Source organism: Vicugna pacos, chromosome 11 (genome assembly GCF_048564905.1).
Source record: "Vicugna pacos chromosome 11, VicPac4, whole genome shotgun sequence".
Classification (NCBI taxonomy): Eukaryota; Metazoa; Chordata; class Mammalia; order Artiodactyla; family Camelidae; genus Vicugna; species Vicugna pacos.
The window spans coordinates 95,520,694-95,538,787 of record NC_132997.1 but is presented as its reverse complement, the minus strand read 5'-3'; the positions used below and the strand labels follow the sequence as shown (position 1 = coordinate 95,538,787).

Below are 18,094 nucleotides of genomic sequence, written 5' to 3'. Positions count from 1 at the left end.
GCAGACCCTGCAAGGGCTGTGGCTTGGTTTGGCACATTCTGAGGAAGGGGACAGAGCTACAGAGGCCCCCAGTGTTGCAAATGTGTCATGGTGGAAACGTGGTGCTTCCAAGGATGGGAAATACGTGCCTTTAAATGGACCCTCCTGGTTCTTCCAGAAGCTTCTGTTCAGACCTGGGTGGACAGGAGCCACCTTGCTGACTGCCGAGCTCTGACCCCTTGGGTTTTGACTGCAGGGTGAGCACATATCTGGCTTCAGCCAACCTTGGGTTGTCTGTAGAACCAGCTCAGTGTAAGAAGTCAGACAACTTGAGGACACTTTGGGGACAGCATACTGAGGAGCCCAGACCTGGAGATCTGTCATAAAGCTTCCACGTGCAGTTACTAAGTACTACATATAAAAAAGATAAGCAGCAGGTTTCTACTGTACAGTGCAGGGAAATAGATTCAATGCCTTGTAATAACCTGTAATGAGAAATAATATGAAAAGGAATATTTATATACATATATAACTGAATCACCATGCTCTACACCAGAAATCAATGTAACATTGTAAACCCACTATACTTCAATAAAAAAATAAAAGTTCCATGAGGCTGAACTGAGATTCACTGTTGTGCACATCAGCACGTTGACTTTAGGTTGGTGTAGGGGATGGGGACTCAGAAAAGGTGACTCTGGCCTTGGTGGCCCTCCCAGGATGCTTCTCCTCCAGAGGGAAGGCAGTTCCATTCCCAGCGGGGTCCCAGCGTGGAGGGGAGTGGGCTGCTCTCTCTGGGCCCTGGTCTTCCCCAGTTCTGAATCTCTTTGCCTTTCTTTTGTCTTTGCAGGGAGCTGACGACACGTGGCTGTTTCCTGGAAGAGCCCCACCCCGAGGGTGAGTGGCTGGGAAGGAGCTGCTTCTGCTGACAACGTCACCTGGAAGGCGCCCAGGAGGTCTGCCCAAGTCTGCCGACCTGAAGATGGCTCGTGCCCACCCTGAGCTGGCGCCCAGCGCCTGAGGTCCTTACCATGGTGATGATCCTGAGTCAGAGCCTCGACAAGCAGGGAGCTGACCCCGTAGCATGCAGGACCTTCAACCCTGAGCTGGTAAGGACCCAGTGGGCCTCATTTCTCTGATGACCCTTTTGAGGCCCATTGTCCAGGTGGGGCTGTGGACTGAGCAAGCAGATTAGCAGACCGAGTCCATAGGGCCCGCGAGCGGAGCTCTGTGAGACATGGCAGGTGGGGTGGTGGGGCTGGCGGGGCCAAGTCACCCAGGGCCTGGCTGTGTCCTCACAAGAAGGAAGTAGCCGGCAGAGAGTGGAGTCCTCTGGTGAGCGAGGAGGGAAGGCCAGCGCCCTGGTAAATAACACCAAGCCGCCCCTGCCGGGCTGAGGCGGACATTCCTCCTGGTCTCCACCCGGTAAGGGAGGTGATTTCTGGAAGCGGGGTGGTAACCGAGTTGGGGCTAAGATAAGGCCGTGCCTCCAGAGGGCGGTCAGAGTTAGAGCTGCCACCTCAGGAATGTCAAGAGTGGGAGATGATGGCGAAGAAGGTGCAGCCCGGTGGCCAGGGTGGTGATGGCCCCCACGGGTGAGCTGGGTGCAGGGGCAGCCAGTCTGTACTTCTGGGACTGAGAACAAAGCGGCCTCTTAGCCCTCCTTCCAGCCTTGATTCCTCAGGAGCTAGTGGGCTGCCCTCTGAAGAGGGAACAGGGAGAAGTCCCACTCGGGCATTTTGCACGTGGGCTTAGTCCCCAGGACTCTGCCGCTTCTGTGTCAGGGATTCATCGTCGAGGGTCACACTGCCTGGCGCCCCTCCTGGCTCCCCTCACAGCCCCTTATGGGAACCCACACAAACACCTCGTGGGCTTCCTCCCCCGATCTCACACCAGCTTCCACACCAAGAGTGGGGTCTCAGGTCCCTGTAGGAGCTTGTGAAAGCCACCGAGACCTGTGTCCACCCTGCGGGCCTCACGGAGTGCCCTGGGTGTGTCAGGCCCTGGGCTGGAGGAACTCCAAAGATGAGCCAGGTCTCTGCCCATCGCTGCTTCCTTTCCAATTTGCATTGACTGTATATCTGTAATTAGATTCCCTCTCACCATCCCCACTGCTGCCACTCTGGTGCCACCTGCATCCTCTCTTGCCTGGATACTAATGGGAACTGGTCCCCTGCCTCTGCTCCTTTAGCCTGTTCTCCACCCAGCAGCCAGAGGGAATGCAAGTCAGACTGTCCCTCCCCTGCTCAGAACCTGTCCACTGGCTTCCCATCTCTGGCCGAGCAAACACCAGAGCCCTTACTTGGAGGTAAAGGCCCGGTATGCTCTGCCCCTGAGACCACTCTGTTTTCTCTCTGCTCTGCCACTCACTTGGCTCAAGCCAGGCCGGCCTCCTTGCTCAAACGTGCCTCAGGGCATTTGCACTTCTTCCATGGCCTGGAACACTCCACCTTAGCAGGGTCTCTCCCTCCCTCCCTTTCCTTGGCCACCCGGCCTAAAATCTAATCCCACTACCACCCCCACCTCCATTCCTTGTGCACTCTGTGCTTTCCCATCTCCTTTTCCCTCCAAGGCACTTAACCACTTTTCTGACATTTTGATCTTGTTCCTTGAGTGACTCCTGCACTGGAAGGTGAGCTTCACAAGGCAAGGACTTTGTCTCGTTTGCTTCTTGCTGAACACCTTGTGCCTGACCCTTGGCCTTGCACGTGGTGGGCGCAGGGACATTTGTGCAGCGAATGAGGGTGGGTTCCTGTAGCCCAGCTTGTTGGCTTGTCCTCGTTTTAGTCCCTTCTCTGCTGCTCAAATTCATGGCTGGGAGGTGCCAGGATGAGTTGCTCTGTTTTCTGCTGTCTTGGTGTTTCCCTGGTGAAATTAGAGCGTTCCTGTAGAGCAGCTCTGACCAGAGCAGAATGGCTCTCAGGGGCGGACCTCCTGGAGCTCCCAAGGGAGGGTCCCTGTCTGGGTCCAGCTGTACTGGTGCCTTAGTTGCCGCCACTGAACTTGGTTCCATCTTGGGGCGGGCCTGGCCGGGGCTGGCCGTGGAGCTGGTTCCAGGGCTCATGGGCCCGTGGTCATCTGAGACAGGGCCTGAGCTCCTGCCAGGAGGAGGGTGGCCTCCCAGCCCTCACGGGGAAGGAAAATCATCTGCTCAGAAAAGAAAAGGAGAGAAAGCCAGGGGAAGCAAACTGCCCTTGAAGGGGGCTCTGGGGCTTCCCAGGCCAGGGTCTGCCTTTTCTTCCCACACGCCACCCCTTCCCTTCTTGGAAGGGCATTTTCTGTCTTCCTCCTCGTCTTCCTGTGCCTAGACTCCCAGATGGACAGGCCAGCTGTGGGACCAGCCACCTTTGGAGAGGAGCCTTCTTTGTCAGTCTGTGGGCGCGTTCAGGTTGGCAGCACATCACAGGCCTGACCTGGTTCTGCTCACGGTGCAGGTGGAAGCAGAGCGTGGGCCGGCGTTGTCTGGGTGGGGCCTGTAGAGGTCCCACCTCCCCACCTCTCCTGGAGCCTCCCCCACCTGCTGAGGGGCAGGGATGCGTCTTTCTCTACCTGCTGTATAGACAGGAAACAGAGAGCCCAGGGGACGGAGGGCCCAGGTCACACAGCTGGCGAGCAGGGTGCCAGGTTGCAGGCCTCCAGTGCAGGCCCTTGTCCACTCCACTGTGGCCCTCACGCACGCCCCCGCCCGGCTCCTGAGGCTGCAGTCATCCCTGGACTCCGCTAGGCCTGGGGGAGAGGCATGGGCTGTAAACAACCAAAGAAAGACCCAAAATAAGATCAGTCTAGCGATGACATCCACGAGTCAGAATGTAAGATGAACTGATTAGAGTTTGCTCCGAGCAGCCAACAAGGTTGAGAGGAAGATGGGGGTTTTGCTTCAGCTTCCTAAACTGGTAACGGCATCCTCACGTAAATACCATCAAGATAATAACAGGAAAGATGGAAAAGCTTTTCTCTTTTGTTTTCTAATCAGACTAAGAAGATAACAGAAGTGGGGGGTTCAGATTAAAAAAGAAGTCTTGAATCACCACAGGCCATTTTGAAATTATGGGAGCCGGCGGCCCCGCAGTGCAGACAGAGCCTCAAACTGCAGGTGAAGGTCACCTGGGGGCCCGGACGCACTGGGAGGGGAGAAACATGGATGCCCCCCGGGCCCTGGCCAGCCCTCCCACCCCCGCCTGCTGAGGGTCACTGTGATGGTTCTCTTGTTCTCCTTTTTCTAAAAACTAAGTGCCAGTGGCGACGTGACTGCCCCTACTCCCGAGAGAGAGGTGGGAGGACAGGAGAGGGGCCGTAGAGCTCGGTCTCGCCGTCCCCCAGGGTGGGGTGCCCGGCCCCAGCTCGGCTTGCACAGCGCGCAGCGATGACTCTCGGTTCCCCTTTCCCCCACTCCGCCCGGTCGCCTTCCTTTCCTTTGCCGAGCGGCTCTTCCTTCGAGTGTTCTAACATTAGCTGCTGCCGCTGGAAGGCAGCCCAGACTTTTGACCTCGGGAGCAGCGTTCCTCCGGCTCCTTCCCACACACCCACGCTCAGGCCAAGAGCCCGTTCTCTCTCCCCACAGCGACCGCCTTCCCCGGCCAGGCCGACCTCCTCTGCCCCGAGGCTCCCGGCCCTCTCTACAGTCCAGAGACCAGCGGGAGTTGGGGGTGCTCTCCTCCAGGGCAGAGGGCAGGCTACCTCACTTTCCTCAGCCTTGAGGTATTTCCGGCAAAAACAGATACCGGTTTTTGGAGCAGGTGCTTCCTTCCCCGCTTGTCAGATGAGGATGCCAAGGATAAGTGACTTGCCCCACAGAAGAGTCAGTGACTGCATTAGGCTGGGCACCCGGGGTCTTCATCCTCCCGTTCACCCGGAGTTGGCGTTGGGCTCAGCAGCCCCAGCCAGGATCCCTGGCCGGAATCCAGAAATGCGCAGAGTCCAAGGCAGTCTGATGCCTTTCCTCCAGCTAGCAGGGACACCATGGCCCGCCCTGCCGTGGCTAACCCTGCAGCCCGGGGAGCCAGGGCCCCCACCCTATCTCCATCAACATCTTTGAGAGCCTCCACCCAAAGGTGCTCCTCCCTTCTCAGCTTCTCTTCTTGGGCCTGGCTCTCCCTTCTGCTTTCCATGGCCAAGGTCTCTCCATGTTCCCTTCCAGAGGCTGGGGAGCCCCACGTGTTCCCCTCAAGTGTGAGTGTGGCTTCATCTGCATGGCGCTCTGGTTCCCCATAACATGCAGCAGGAGAAGGAAAGAGTGACACAATTGCTTTAGTCAGTAGTCTGCAGAAGAGCGTTATGAAGAAGCGTGATTATGGCCAGAGATGAGCTCGGCCATTTTCTGTCTGAGCTAGTTCCTCATTAAATAATAACCTGAATTGTGTCTTTATTTAAGTCAGGGTTTCTTGTCTTAGTCAGACAGATGGTCCCTGAAACCTCGATTCGATTTCTAGCTCTTGCCTTTCCTATGGAAGATATGATTCCAAAACCTTCTCCGGTGATCCAAGGAACCTGGGACACCAGGCTCTGCCATGGGGGAGGCTCAGGAAGCGAGCCTTCAGAGGGGGAGAAACGCCCAGGGGAGCTGTGCTCATTGTCTCGTCGCGCTGCAGACACCACCAGGGCCTGGGCGTGCACTTGTGTGCGTACACTGCGTGTCTTGTGAAACCTCAGATGGTGAGAGTTTCCCTGGGGGCCTGTCAGGCCTCACCACATCGTCCACATGGTGATTGGCTCATCCTTCCCACAGTGGGTGCAGAGGGCTCGAAGGGTCAAAGAGCTGGCTGCAGAATGGCACAAACCAGTGGGAGTGAAACAGCTCTGGACAACCTGGAGCGGGAACCTCGGGGTTGGACCCAGGGAAACCTGCCAGCGGTCAGAGTGTGCCAGGGGCCTGACACCCTGGGGTGCTGTCGGTTACATGGTATTCTGGCCTGCCCACCATCCACCCAGCCTCTTGGGTGGGGCTCTGTTGGGGCTCTGCAAGCAAGATAAAGGCTCTGTCCCATCGTTTTGGTTTTTTTTTTCCCTTTAGCTACCCCAGCAGGAGGCAGAAAGCCCAGGGGAAGTAGTTAGCCCGCGATTATTTTAGGCCTCATGTTTGACCTGAAAAAGCTGCTGCTGTCTGATCAGTCATTTCTCCATAATTACTTTGATAGAATTTCTCTACACACTCAAATCATTTTTACTGAATTGAGCATCAGGAAGAGGACAAAGGAAAAGAAAGAGGAGAAAGCTGCATTTTGACTCCACTCTACTATACATATCCTGGCAGTTTTTTTTTTTTTTTTAGTATTTTTTTTCTTAAGCAGGTTTAACTTACACATTATATTTCCTCTTGGTACTGGAAGCCTCTGCTGAAACATCACTTTGAGTGGTTGTATGGTGTTCCTTGGAGTAGCTGAGTCCTGGCCTTCACCATTAGCCTCTTGACATCCGGCATGAAATTGGCCAGGGTTCCTCAGTTGTAAGCAGCAGAGACCATTTCCAGCTGATTTACACCGAAAGAGAATTCACTGGAGTGACAGAGAGAGCTATAGGCCTGGGAGAGTTGGTGAATAAAGCCCAGGGGAGGGCAGGGACAGGGCAGCTCGGAGGATCGTGGAGGCAGGGGCTCATGGCAGGCTTGGGGCCTCCCTGCTGGGTGAGCCTGCCCAGCACCCCCTTGGTTCAGGAGTCAGAGCTCCAGAGCGAGGAGTGCCTGGTTGGCCACACCCTTGCCCGTGCCTACCTTGTGCCGGCAGGGATGGAGGCACAGTCCCACCAAGATATGATCTGGTGATGGAGGGGAGGAGTCCCAGTGCACAACTGGGGTGCAGTTAGCAGAAGAAGGGTGTGCATCACCAGACTGCAGTTTCACACGCTCAACGAGGGGAGTGGGGCTCACCCAGGACAAGGGGCACGAGAAGGTGTTCCTTCAGGTCATGAGATCTTCGTGCGAGCGAGCGATCGCTGGTCTGTGCTCAGCCCTGGGTGCAGAGTCAGAGGCTGTGTGGGGAGCCCGGGCAGCCGGGGGTTCCATCTGGACTTTGGCTGGTGCTCTTCTCCCTTCTGCACCAAGCTTGGACTTGGCATATGCCCAGTGACAACAGGTTCTGTCCAGTGAAAATCTGTTTCCGTTGGCCCTACACCTGCCGGACGTGTGGCAGCAAGAGCAAGACAGGCTTGGGCTGTCAGGTGGTCATAGCAGTCGGTCAGCAGATAGTCACGGGGCACCTGCTCTGTGTGGGGATTACTGTGGACAGGACCACACCCTCAAGAAGCTTGGTTTTGAGGGTTGCAGAGAATGACCCTAAGAATGAATGAACTGATAGACACGGGGCAAGTGTTGAGCAAGACCCTATAGAGAAAAGCATGGATGGGGAGGGTGCTTTTCAGCCAGGACGGTCAGGGAAGGTTGCAAGGAGGTCACATGACAGGAATGAGCTGCAGAACAAAAGCCCTGAGGCAGCAGCGACCTGGGCTGGTCCCTGAACTGTGTGTGAGTGAGGACAGGATGGATGAAAACTTGGCTCACGTGGGTCCAGTGGGCTGCGGGAAAGGGGCATAGCCCGATTCTTTCCTGGTTGCTGTGGGAAGCTGGACGGTTGTAAGCAGAGTAGCCACGTGGGCTGGTCTCCCTGGGTCTGTGTGGAGGATGGAGGACGGGCTGGAGTGCAGGCGGGAGACCAGGTGGGGGGCTCATTTGATCCCTCAGTGGAGGGTGACGGAGCTTGAGCCGGGCAGTGAGGGGAGTGAGAAGCACTCACGTTCCGAGCATGTGTTGTCCAACCCGGCGAGCGGGTCTATGCAGATGCAGATAAGTTCTTGCTGGGTGAATGAACGAGTGAATACATGAGTGACTGAGGCTCGCCTCCGTGGGCACAGACCCCAGCATCCCTGATGCCCACTCACAGGTCTGGATTCCTGGGGAGGCCCTGAGGTGCCCATCTGGGACCCACTGGCTCTGTGGAAGCGAAGGCCAGTGAGCAGCACTGTTGGCTGGCCAGTTTGGAGGCCCACTCCTTCCTCGGTGGCCCTGAGTGTCTGTGCAGCCGGCACGGGGCTCCTGCCTGCTCCAGCTCTCCTGTTTTCCCTGGCCCGGTCCTGGCTTGGTTTCTGTGGGCTTCCAGCCTGGGTAGCTTTCCTCTCCTCCGGGGTGGGCGGTGAGGGCTTTGGCTCCCAGTGGGTGTTTGCTCTGTGCCCTGTGCTCCTGCAGTGCTGGGGCCATCGCCCTCAGCCGGCCAGGCCCAACTTCTCTCTCTCTGAACCTTCCCCAGGCAGCGGGCCCTGCCTGGCTTCAACAGGTGGCACTGCCGGGTGGCAGAGCTCTGATTGTCACCCGCTTTCCATTCAGTGACTGTGGTGTGAGCTGGGAGGGTGACAGAGGCAGCCGTCTTTAACTCTTCCCTGACATTTCCCGGGGTGGCTGTAGATTGGATGGAATCCAGGTGGGAGACCTGTCCTAGAAACATAAGGATTGTTTTAAACCCAAGGAGGGTGGCAACTGGAGGAGGACTGCCCTTCCCCACTTCGCCCTCTGCTGTAAGTTCCTTCAAAACCAGCTCTGTTTCCCCCAGGAAGCCAGCCCTGACCTCCAGCACCCACGGCCCGGCTCATCACCCCCCTGGTCCCACTCTCTGTTGTGCAGTGGTTGGTCTGGGTACTGTGGCCTCTATGAAATGTGAGCTTCCTTAGGGCCAAGGTTGGGGTCTTTCCTTTCTGTGCTCCAGGCCACTTAGTAAGGACCCTTAATAACCTGATTGAGTGAACACATAGCTGACTGAGGGCATAGATCCCCAGCTGGGGCAGCTGGGGATGGGGTGGGGGAGCCGGCGCCAGCGGCTTGCTACCCTCCTATCTGGGTGGGCCAGGTACTCCTAGTCAGCCCCACCCTTCTCCTTCCAGGCCTGAAAGAGCCAGGGCTTGGGTTCCTGCCCAGTTCTTGGACTAGAAGCCTTGTATGTCCCTGCCACTTGGGGCTCCTCTCAGAAGTTAGAGCCCTATGTGACCGGCTGACCCCCTTGGAGCTAAGAGCTTCTGTCACCATCCTGTGCTCAACTCTACCCCTGCCTGCACATGACTGCTCACCGGTACCTACTTGTTGGATGGATGAGTGAATGAGTGAGTGAGACCCTTCTCCCTGGGGCTCCGATGGGCAGAGTCTCCTCCTCACCAGAGCTCAGAACACTCCTGTTGACCTGGCTTCAGCTCACGCAGGGAACCCTCGGAATGTTCCACGCTCAGGTTACTGTGTTGCCGTGGAGCAAGTGCCTGGACTTGGGCTTCTTCTGGCCTCCCTGGCTTTTCACCCAGTGGCCACAGTGTTCAGCTGAGGTTAGGTGTGGGGTCAGAGGGAGATGTGCAGTGTTTACAGTGGAAAGGGAAACCACTGGGGAGATACGGTGCCAAGGAGTTCAACAGCCATAGCTGTGTGTTGAGACCAAACATAACCTTTGAGTTTCTGTTTCAGTTTGAGAGGATGCCTGGGGGGCCTCATAGCTGCACAGCAGCCTGCAGAGCGAGGGCCACCTTCTTGAGCTTTACCTGATGCTTCTGCACCGAGAAGGAAGAGCTGTTCTCTCTGTGTCTTGAAGGGAGGGCTCTCGGGGTGGCAGGTGGGCCGCTGCCCTTCACTTGAGGCTCTTCCTGTCTCCATGGTCAGGGAGGGGTCCCCTCTCCTCCTGGCCCGGGCGGTGGGGAGGTGAACTGTTTACACCACATCTCCTCCTGCGCCCTCCTCCGCATCACTCACATGGAAAAATCCCCTGGTGGCAGAAGTCATGGGGCTTTCTTGTCTGTTTTTAAAGTCCATTAACTTGATGGACTCCATAACTCACCGGAGACTCCGGACAGAGAGTCCAGACCCAATTATGGGCAGATGTCTCTTTGAATACTGTGTTCTCCTTTCCCTAATCTGACGTTACCCCTTTAATTGTGACTTTAGCAAGGGATCAGTGCAGGGTCATGTGCAGACGTGCTTCTTATGACTTGAAGAGTGATAGCTTTTCTGGTTGTTTTCAGCACACGCCAAAGAAGATGAGTCAAGGAGCGACACTTTTCTCTTGTGGAATTATGGGTGAGTAACCGAGGTGGCTGTGAGCAGTCCTTTCCTAGTCCTTCCAGCAGGGCCTGAGTCCTCCAGGGGAGACGCTGAAAGCGCTCTCTGGACGCAGGCACAGAGCAGCTGTGGGGACGCTTCTGTGTGTTCAACTGCTTCGGTCCCAGTGGTGCTGGACTGGCGCAGGGGGCTGCTGGGGCTGAGTGAGCGGCTGGGCACTGGTGTGCAGTTTACAAATGTAATTTCCAATAATGACATTGAGAGTTTCTGTCTGATTATTAAAGTAATCATGTTCACTTTTTTTAATTCAGAAAATGCACCATAGTGGAAAGTATAAAATTGAAATCTCTCACAGCCCCAGTACCCAGTTACAACCACTGTTAATGTCTTGGCGTGTTTTATGTTCTTTGTATTTTTTTACATAGCCCAGTTCATGGTGAACATATGATTATACAAAATTTTATATTGAATTTTTTTTTCACTTAGTAATAATTACCATCATTTCCCCACAGCCTTTAAATTGCCTATTCCATGCATTTTAATGAGTCTGTGGCACTACACTATGTGGCTGATTGAGGATGTAGATAACGATGTAACTGTTTCTTGGTTGTTGGGTAGAAGGGCTGTTTTGTTTGCTCTTGTGATTAACAGTGACTAAGTGTCTGAATCTTGCTCTGCCTTTCGGATTATTCCTCAGGATAGTTCCCAGGAGTGGGATAGAGAGGCCGGAGGGCAGGAACGTTTTTAAGGCTCTTGCTTCATGTTTCTGACGTGCTGTCCAGAAAGATTGTCTTGGTCCCCTGCTCCCACGCAAGTGTGAATTACCATTTTTTATAAGGGGCCGAAAAGATGACTGTATTGATTGCATTGATTTCTCCGAGCGCCGGAGGGTCGGGCAGTTTCTCCTTGTGCTGTCTCTCCCCGACTCTTGCCTCCTACGGGGACGCCTCACCAGATGAGTTTCTGGAATGTCTTCACTGAGGCAGAAGCCAGGCTTCCATGATGGGTCACCTCTGCGGGCTTTCAGATTTCACATTTGTCTCTGCAGGACCGTGTAGTCTCGGTAGCCAGCTGGGTTGGCCCTTTCCCTCTGGGCAAGGTGTTTTCTTTTTCTTCTTTAGACCCAGTTCCAGGGGATGTGGTGATGGGGGTGGAGCCGGGGGTGTCGCAGGGGGCGTGGTGCTGTGCGGGGGCCCCATCCTGAAGGATCTCCTTGACTCTGCAGCTGCTTTGGGGGCCAGCAGGGGCTCTACTCACATGTGGGGAAACTGAGGCCCCAAGAGGTGAACACCCCCAAGTCCCCTTGGTGGGCAGAGTCGGGCCCAGGGCAGGTTAGAAGGACGGTTGTTTTCTTGTCATTCATAAACCACAGCTCCGTGGGAGAGCCTGGGCGGCCCTCTTGGTGCCACCTCCCAAAGGAAATGGAAACAGGGTGATCACTAGCCTTGGTTCATTCGTGCGACACACTTCTGAGGCCTGTCCCCACTCCAGGCTTGACTGAACACCTCGCTGGTGGTTAACGGCTTTCGACAAAACCCTCAGCGACTCACCTACGTGGCCCAGAAGCCAGCCTCGTCGTCTGCTTCCTGGGCCAGAAGCACAGCTGAGCTCCGGCTGGGCTGCCTTCCTTTGTCATGAGCAGGAAGGAGAGAGAGGCTCCGGGACAGCCTTTAGCTCTGAATCGGGCCAGACCAGCGACCCGGATGGTGGGGCTGCTGGTCTTTATTTCAAGGCTGTCCGTGCATCGGGCTTTCTTGGCCTTTGCACCAAGCGCATCATAATAAGTTGGAGCTCCTGTGGGTTTGTGATGGGCGGTGCTGGCACTCACACAGCCATTCTGAACTACATACCTTTACTAATCCTCAGTTTCCTCATCTGTAAAATGGCTCTTCGATAGTACCTGCCTTGTAGGCTTGCCATGCGGACTCAGTGAGACGTTCGTACGGAGGTTGGCACAGCTTGAGCTCCATACATAATAGGTGGAGGAGAGGGCTGAGGCCTAAACTGAGAATCCTGCCCCTGCAAGAGGCCTCCGCGCCCAAACAAAGGGACCACCTTGGTTTCCCTGGGGCGGGGCTGTAGGTGAGAGGGTCCCTCTTGGGGGGCAGATCTTCAGGCCCAGGGACTAAGGCAGAGGCCCTGGATGGAGGTACGTGGGGAGAGGTCTCTCCCTAGATTCCCAGCAGAGTGGATCTGAACCCACATAGCCCAGCGGCCTGCTTTCTGCTGGGGGGGCCTCTCCCTGGCTCAAGGTTTCCAGGATGACCTGTGCTGTTCTCCTCCAGACTCTTGTTGGCAGGGGGCTCTTCAGGAAGGGCTCTGGAGCCTCCCTTGCCCGCAGGCTCTTCCCTTCTCCAGGGTCCTGTCTCCCTCCTGCTTTGCAGGCTGGCACCAAGGCACTGCCAGGAGGAGGCTCGGCGGGGCAGCTGCACTGTTGGGGCGCTCTGTGCACTTACCCCCACCTTCTCCTCGGCTTCTCTCTCTCCTACGTGCTTGTCTTTCTGTTCTCGACCCCTGCTTGATTCGGGAGACCCTGCCCCATCTGACAGCATGCCCTACCAAGGCTTTTAGAAAAGTTCATCACGGTTCGTTCAGTGGCTTGTTCCGGTAGGTATTTACTGAGTACCTACTATGTGTCAGGCACTTGGTGCAGGGACGGAGTGAATCAGCCCCTGCCCTCAAGAGGGTTTCTGTCTAGTGGAGGAGAAAGACCAGGGAGCGGTGGATGAGGCCAACTTCCACGCTCCGCGCCTGCAGCGGGGCCCTCAGAGCTGCGGCACTTCAGCCCGTCCTCCTGAACCTCAGTTTCCTCATCTGGCACAGTGCAGGTGTTTGTGCGATTTAAAGAGACAGCGGCACATGGGAGGTGCCAGGTCAGTCCCTCTCCCCTCCATTCCTTTCCTGCACTTGCTGAGGCAGGACTGTCAGTGGCCCGAGGCCTCCGCAGCCTGTGTGCTGGTGGAAGCTCCGGGGGCTGCTCCGTCCCAGTGAGCCCGTGAATCGAGGTGCAGCCTCTCCCTGCGTCATCCTGGGAGGGCATCTCAGCAGCGACATCTCGTCTTAGTCGTGCCTACCTGTCAGTACCAGGGAAGAGGACACCCAGTGGGTCCAGGCAGACTTTTCAAGAGGCCTTTTTGGGCCATTCCAGGGCTGCACGATGCTCAGTGAAGATAAAAAGTCAAAGTATTTATAGTCACCAAAACCCCCTACCTGTCTCCTGAAGATAAAGGACTCTTTTCTGGCCCTGATCTGTGGAATTCTCCCGTGAGAGCTCGAGAGAGCTTGGCCCTGACTCGGTGCATTTCCCTCCTCAGCTCCCACGTGAGGGTCCTCAGTGGACGCTGGGCTTGAGTTGAAGTTTCGTAAATATTCTTTTGCTGTTGTTGCTGTTGTTTTATAATTTATTTGATTAGAATCTTACATATTGCCATTGGGTGATAATGTCTTTCAAAACTGCACCCACTCACCCATTGTAAATATTCTTAAGAAAATCTGGGCAAGTGGGTTAGGGTGGGGAGTGCAGCGGCCTGTTTGCTTCCTCTTCAAAGGCCACCCTTGCAAGTAGCTCAGCCTCTTCTGCACCCACTGAGATAAAATGCTTTACAAGGTTCACAGCAATGTTCTGTTTTTAAGTACTTCATGCTCAGTTGTTGTGAGCTGGATTCCAGGCCCCTCCCCACTTTCGTCCCCACACCACCCCACCAAGTTTAGGAACTTGATACAAAAAATGGTTTTGTTCTTTTCCAAAGTAGGGGGCAGAACAAAGGCAGCGGGAAGTGTGAATGGGAGAAGCAGGCCAGAGCCAAGCCGGGCTGCTGGCCTGCCTGCTCTGCACCAGGGCTGACTGCCCCGGCTAGACTGCCCACCCAGCCTGGGCACCACAGCGCTCCTTCTAGCAGAGACAATGCTGTGCCTCTTGGCTTCCTTTCTCACCTCCCAGACCATCCTCAGCACACCTTCTGTACTGAACCAGAATTTCCTCTGCAAGCAGCTTCTCTGGGGAAGAGCCTTCCACATGACCGGTAATTGTGTTCTTTACACAGGAAACCTTGGTCAGGTGTCAGCTTCATGGGTGTGGCCCGCCCATTGGTCAGCTGGTCCAACAGGCGAACCAGTTTCCATTCCTGGCAGTGATTTTTAGTGGGTGCAGACGATCCCAGCTGTGCCCGAGAACCATTCTGTGCTGGGGGAGGCAGGGGCTATACAAGAATCCCCAGCGCATGGCTCCCTCCAGGTCCTCCACCATTTGCTGTGGGAGATGCTTCTTCACGCTAACCCAGGGTCACACGTGTACTAGGGGAATGATTTTTGGTGAAACAGGGCAAGTGAGGTGAGAGTGGCCTCCATTCACCACTCTTAGCTGGGCTAGTCTCACCCCTTAACTGGGTTCTGTGTTGCAGGGACACTGGACACTACACACTCCATTTTCCTCACCGCTCAGGCTAAGAGAAGGCCTGGAAATCAGACAACATGTGAGAAAGTGCGTGCAACGCTGGTTGTTTCCAAAAGGCCACTAGGAAAAGTCGTGTAAATACAAGTCGGTGGACAGAGAACAAAACAAATCATATGCTCAAAAAAAAAATTGGGTGGAAACCCATAATTACTTTAGGAGTTATGGTAATAAATTATTTATTAATGTAAATTATTTCACAGGCGAAGAACATAGAGGAAACTTGAGCAGAAGGATCATACATTATGTATAAAAAGGAATTGTAAAAATATTATAGCAGCCCTCCTTGTGCCTCTCTGGTTCAGGTTTGTCAGCATTTTAATTATAAGCCTTTACTTTCTGTGTTTAATTACTTGTCTGTTAAAGTCGGCTCTGCACATTAAAGGGCTTTTCTTGGGGGGGTATCATCTGTATTAATTTCTACAGGGTAAACCAGTTGGCTGGGTTGAGCCGGGCAGGACGAAAAGATTTCAGTCTTTTCACTCCACCACCGTTTGTCGCTGAAAGTGGGATGTGATCGCACCGCGTACGAAAAAGCCTACATTCGGAGGCTGAGCATTTTAGGTTTCCAAGAACAAGCAAACATGTGACTGAAACAAAATGAACGGCAGTGATAGCAGCCAGGCTGCTCAGGCCGAATTTCTGGCCTCGGCCGCTTTCTCCCGTCTCTCGGAGATGGCCGTCCTGCACATCATCATTGGGCCAGGGCCTCCTGTGAGAAACTGATTATTAACCAAAATGGGCTAGAGTAAGACTTGCTTTCATTTTTTAACGTATACCCATATACAGATGTGCATAGGTGTGATTTTTTTTAACTTGCTTGTAATTACTTATTCATTTAGATTTATTGTGGTCATAGGTGTGACTTTTCCATGTCTAAAATAGGGCAAGATTTGTCCATACAGAGTGCTTCCCATTTTTCCTTGCACCGTTGATTGGTTTTAGACAGTGTTTCTGAAATAAAGTGCAGAATGGAGGTAGGTGCAAAGTGTCGTTGGCACATGATGGCTGTTTACGGTGACAAGTGAAAAGGAAGCCTTCTCACCCAGGCTCGCCTGCCATGGGCTGGGGAGGGGGTCCTAGTGGTGCCAGAGGATAGGGAATGGCAGCTACCAGACTGGCCTTGGGCACCCCCGCTATGCTGCATCGCCAGGTTGCCTTCCATGTGGAGAAATGGTCGTCAAGAGGCAGCCTGGCCCAACTGCAAGGGCACGGCCTTGGGACTGCAGGCTGCGTTTGCCCACTGTGTGTCCACAGGCGAGACATGGCACTGTTCTGAAGCTCGGCTTCCCCACCAGTCACTCGGGGAGTGCTGTGACGCCCCGTGAGCTGAGTACTGTGCTTGGGATATCTGCTCATGCTCTTTCCCAGCTTCAGCAAGGATCCCAGTGGGGTGTAAGTTAATTAACGGTTAATGAGAATTTATTGACAGTTTCCTGAATAGCTCTCCCAGCTGACAATTTTCTGATGTGTATAATGGCGCCCAGCTTTGCTGCGCGTGTTGGTTTAGAGGTGGATGGCAGGCAGCTGCATATTTCCCATGCTCCGTGCGTGCCCGCGGCCCGGGTAGGAAGCCGAAGGAGATGGGTAAAACTGACCTTTCTGTCTCCTCGGAGTTTTTGTTGCCATTGTGAGTACTAGCTTTTTCCTGTATGTTTCTGAATGCCCCTGGAGGTCAGGGGTAGAGCAGGGAGTCTGTTCAGAGCTGAAAGGGCCTCCGTCTGTGCTTCCTCAGATTGGGAGACTGAGGTCTACACTGCCAGTGCCCAGTCTGGAGGGTTTGTTTTTTTATACCCCTGTGCTGTCTGTTTGGGGATCCCACTGTGGGCATCTTTTTATAAGAGCAAAGACTTCGCAGAAGCATTGGTAGCTGCCATGGGCCACCCCCACCCGGCTGGTGACAGCAGGACCCTGGCAAGTACTCTGAACTCACCAGGCTCTCGGGCTTCTCCCAGAGCCCCTCGAGCCAGCCCTCCCTCAGTGGGGCCAGTGGAGTGTTCTCTCCAGCCATCCTAGACCCTTGTCCTCATGCCTTGCCTCAGGTGCTTGGTGTCCTGTGCTGCTGTCCCTGAACCCAAGATGCAGCTGACATTTTATGATTTATTGCAGGTGAGAGGGCACAACCAGAGGCTGAACCTTCAGCAGGCAAGGCCCGGGAACCTTGTCTTCCTGACACAGCTGTGAACTGAGTCCCCACCCTGGTGATCCAGGAAAAGAGACACCCCTGTGGGCCAGGGGCTGTACAGTTCGTTTCAAAGTAGATGATGCCATTGTGGGGCAGCTCACGTCATTGCCCTGTACGTTTTCCCACCTGTGTTCTTTTCGTAAGACCAGTGTGATAAAGCTGCCTTCAAACAGCCACCTCAGCGCTCTTGAGTTTCCCATTGAAAGGGCTGGTGAGCTTCTACCCCGAAATCAAGCATGGAGTCCTTGCAGCCCTGAGGCCGAGCTAGCAGAACCCAGCCCACAGGGCAGGGGAGGCATACTGACGTCAGCACAAGGAGACAGGTGTGAAATCCAGGAGTGAGTCAGCCAGCCTCGATCTGGCTGGAGGCCTGCTGCCCTGGCCTGGGCGGCTGCAGGAGCCTTGCGTCTCGGGTCTGTGCTTTAGGTGCTTAACCTCTTCTAGAAACCACATTCTGCTGTGGTTATGTCACCATAAGGCAGCCTCGAAACACAGCATAGAGAGATCCGAGGCTGTAAATCTCCTCCATCTTTTGAGCGTAAGAAAGCTTGTAGTCCACTCAGAATCTGGGCCCCTGGGAATTTCCCTTCAAGTTTGAGGGCAAAAATGGAAATAAGAACATTTGAGGTCAAATGCTATTTGTGCTCCTCTGGGCGTTTTCTTTCTTTGAGCTCTAGATCTGTGCACCCAGCAGCCTTCTGTTCCCCTTTAACCAAGGAGTCGCAGGACCAAAGCCTGTGAGTGCAGTCGGGGGATCTGAGTTCCTGTCCCCGCCTGTGTGGGTGTCGTCGGCTTCTCCTGTGTGCCCCAGGCCAGTAGAAGTCTTTCCAGAAACTTCAAGCTCAGACATGGAGCCTCAGCTTTGAGAGACCCCTTGGAGGTCATCTTGTCAGTCCATCTGTGAGAGACTAGATGGTGTGCATGTGATTTTTGTGTATTTTTGCCAGGTTTTCTCTCTCCTTTGTAGAAAAAGCCCCGGGTGTGTTTATACTACACACACACACACACACTCACTCACTCTCTCTCTCCTATGTATAATCTCAAACTTGTGAACTAGGCTCAGCAGGGAAGTGGAGAAACTCTGGTTGTTCCTGAAGGTTAAAGTAAGGGGGACTGCCTAGAACTTCAGGGGCTGATCCCAGTGTCCCCGGGCCATACCATGTCTGCCAGAGTCTTGGTGCTGGGAACCTCCCCGAGAAGCTGTAGGCCACAGCATGTCTCACACTATCCCCTTCATGTAGACTCTTGGCTCTTCTCAGGCCTTTCCCACTGGCTCTCCATCCAGAACATACTGTGCAACCCACCACCTCCTGTGAAAATGGACCTTGAGGTACCTGAAGGGCAGTTGTCCTTCTCCATAATTCTGCTTTGTGTTACTGGCCCAAAGCAAAAAGAACACCACCTTTCAGTGGTGTTCTGAATCCGGATTTGTAGAGACTGGGATCGTCAGTGCTGCAGAAGCCTC

General features: G+C 54.5%; 1 protein-coding gene across 1 annotated transcript in view; it reads left to right on the top strand.

The window, feature by feature from the left end:
• Positions 1-948: 948 nt before the first annotated feature.
• The window catches only part of FAM53B (family with sequence similarity 53 member B), a 75,663-nt gene continuing 58,517 nt past the window's right edge, over positions 949-18,094 (top strand). Inside the window, exons 1-2 of the mRNA XM_072972081.1 lie at positions 949-1,088; positions 9,958-10,012. Coding sequence (XP_072828182.1) covers positions 1,011-1,088; positions 9,958-10,012 — 133 coding nt within the window. The 5' untranslated portion in view covers positions 949-1,010. The remainder of the gene's footprint in view (positions 1,089-9,957; positions 10,013-18,094) is intronic.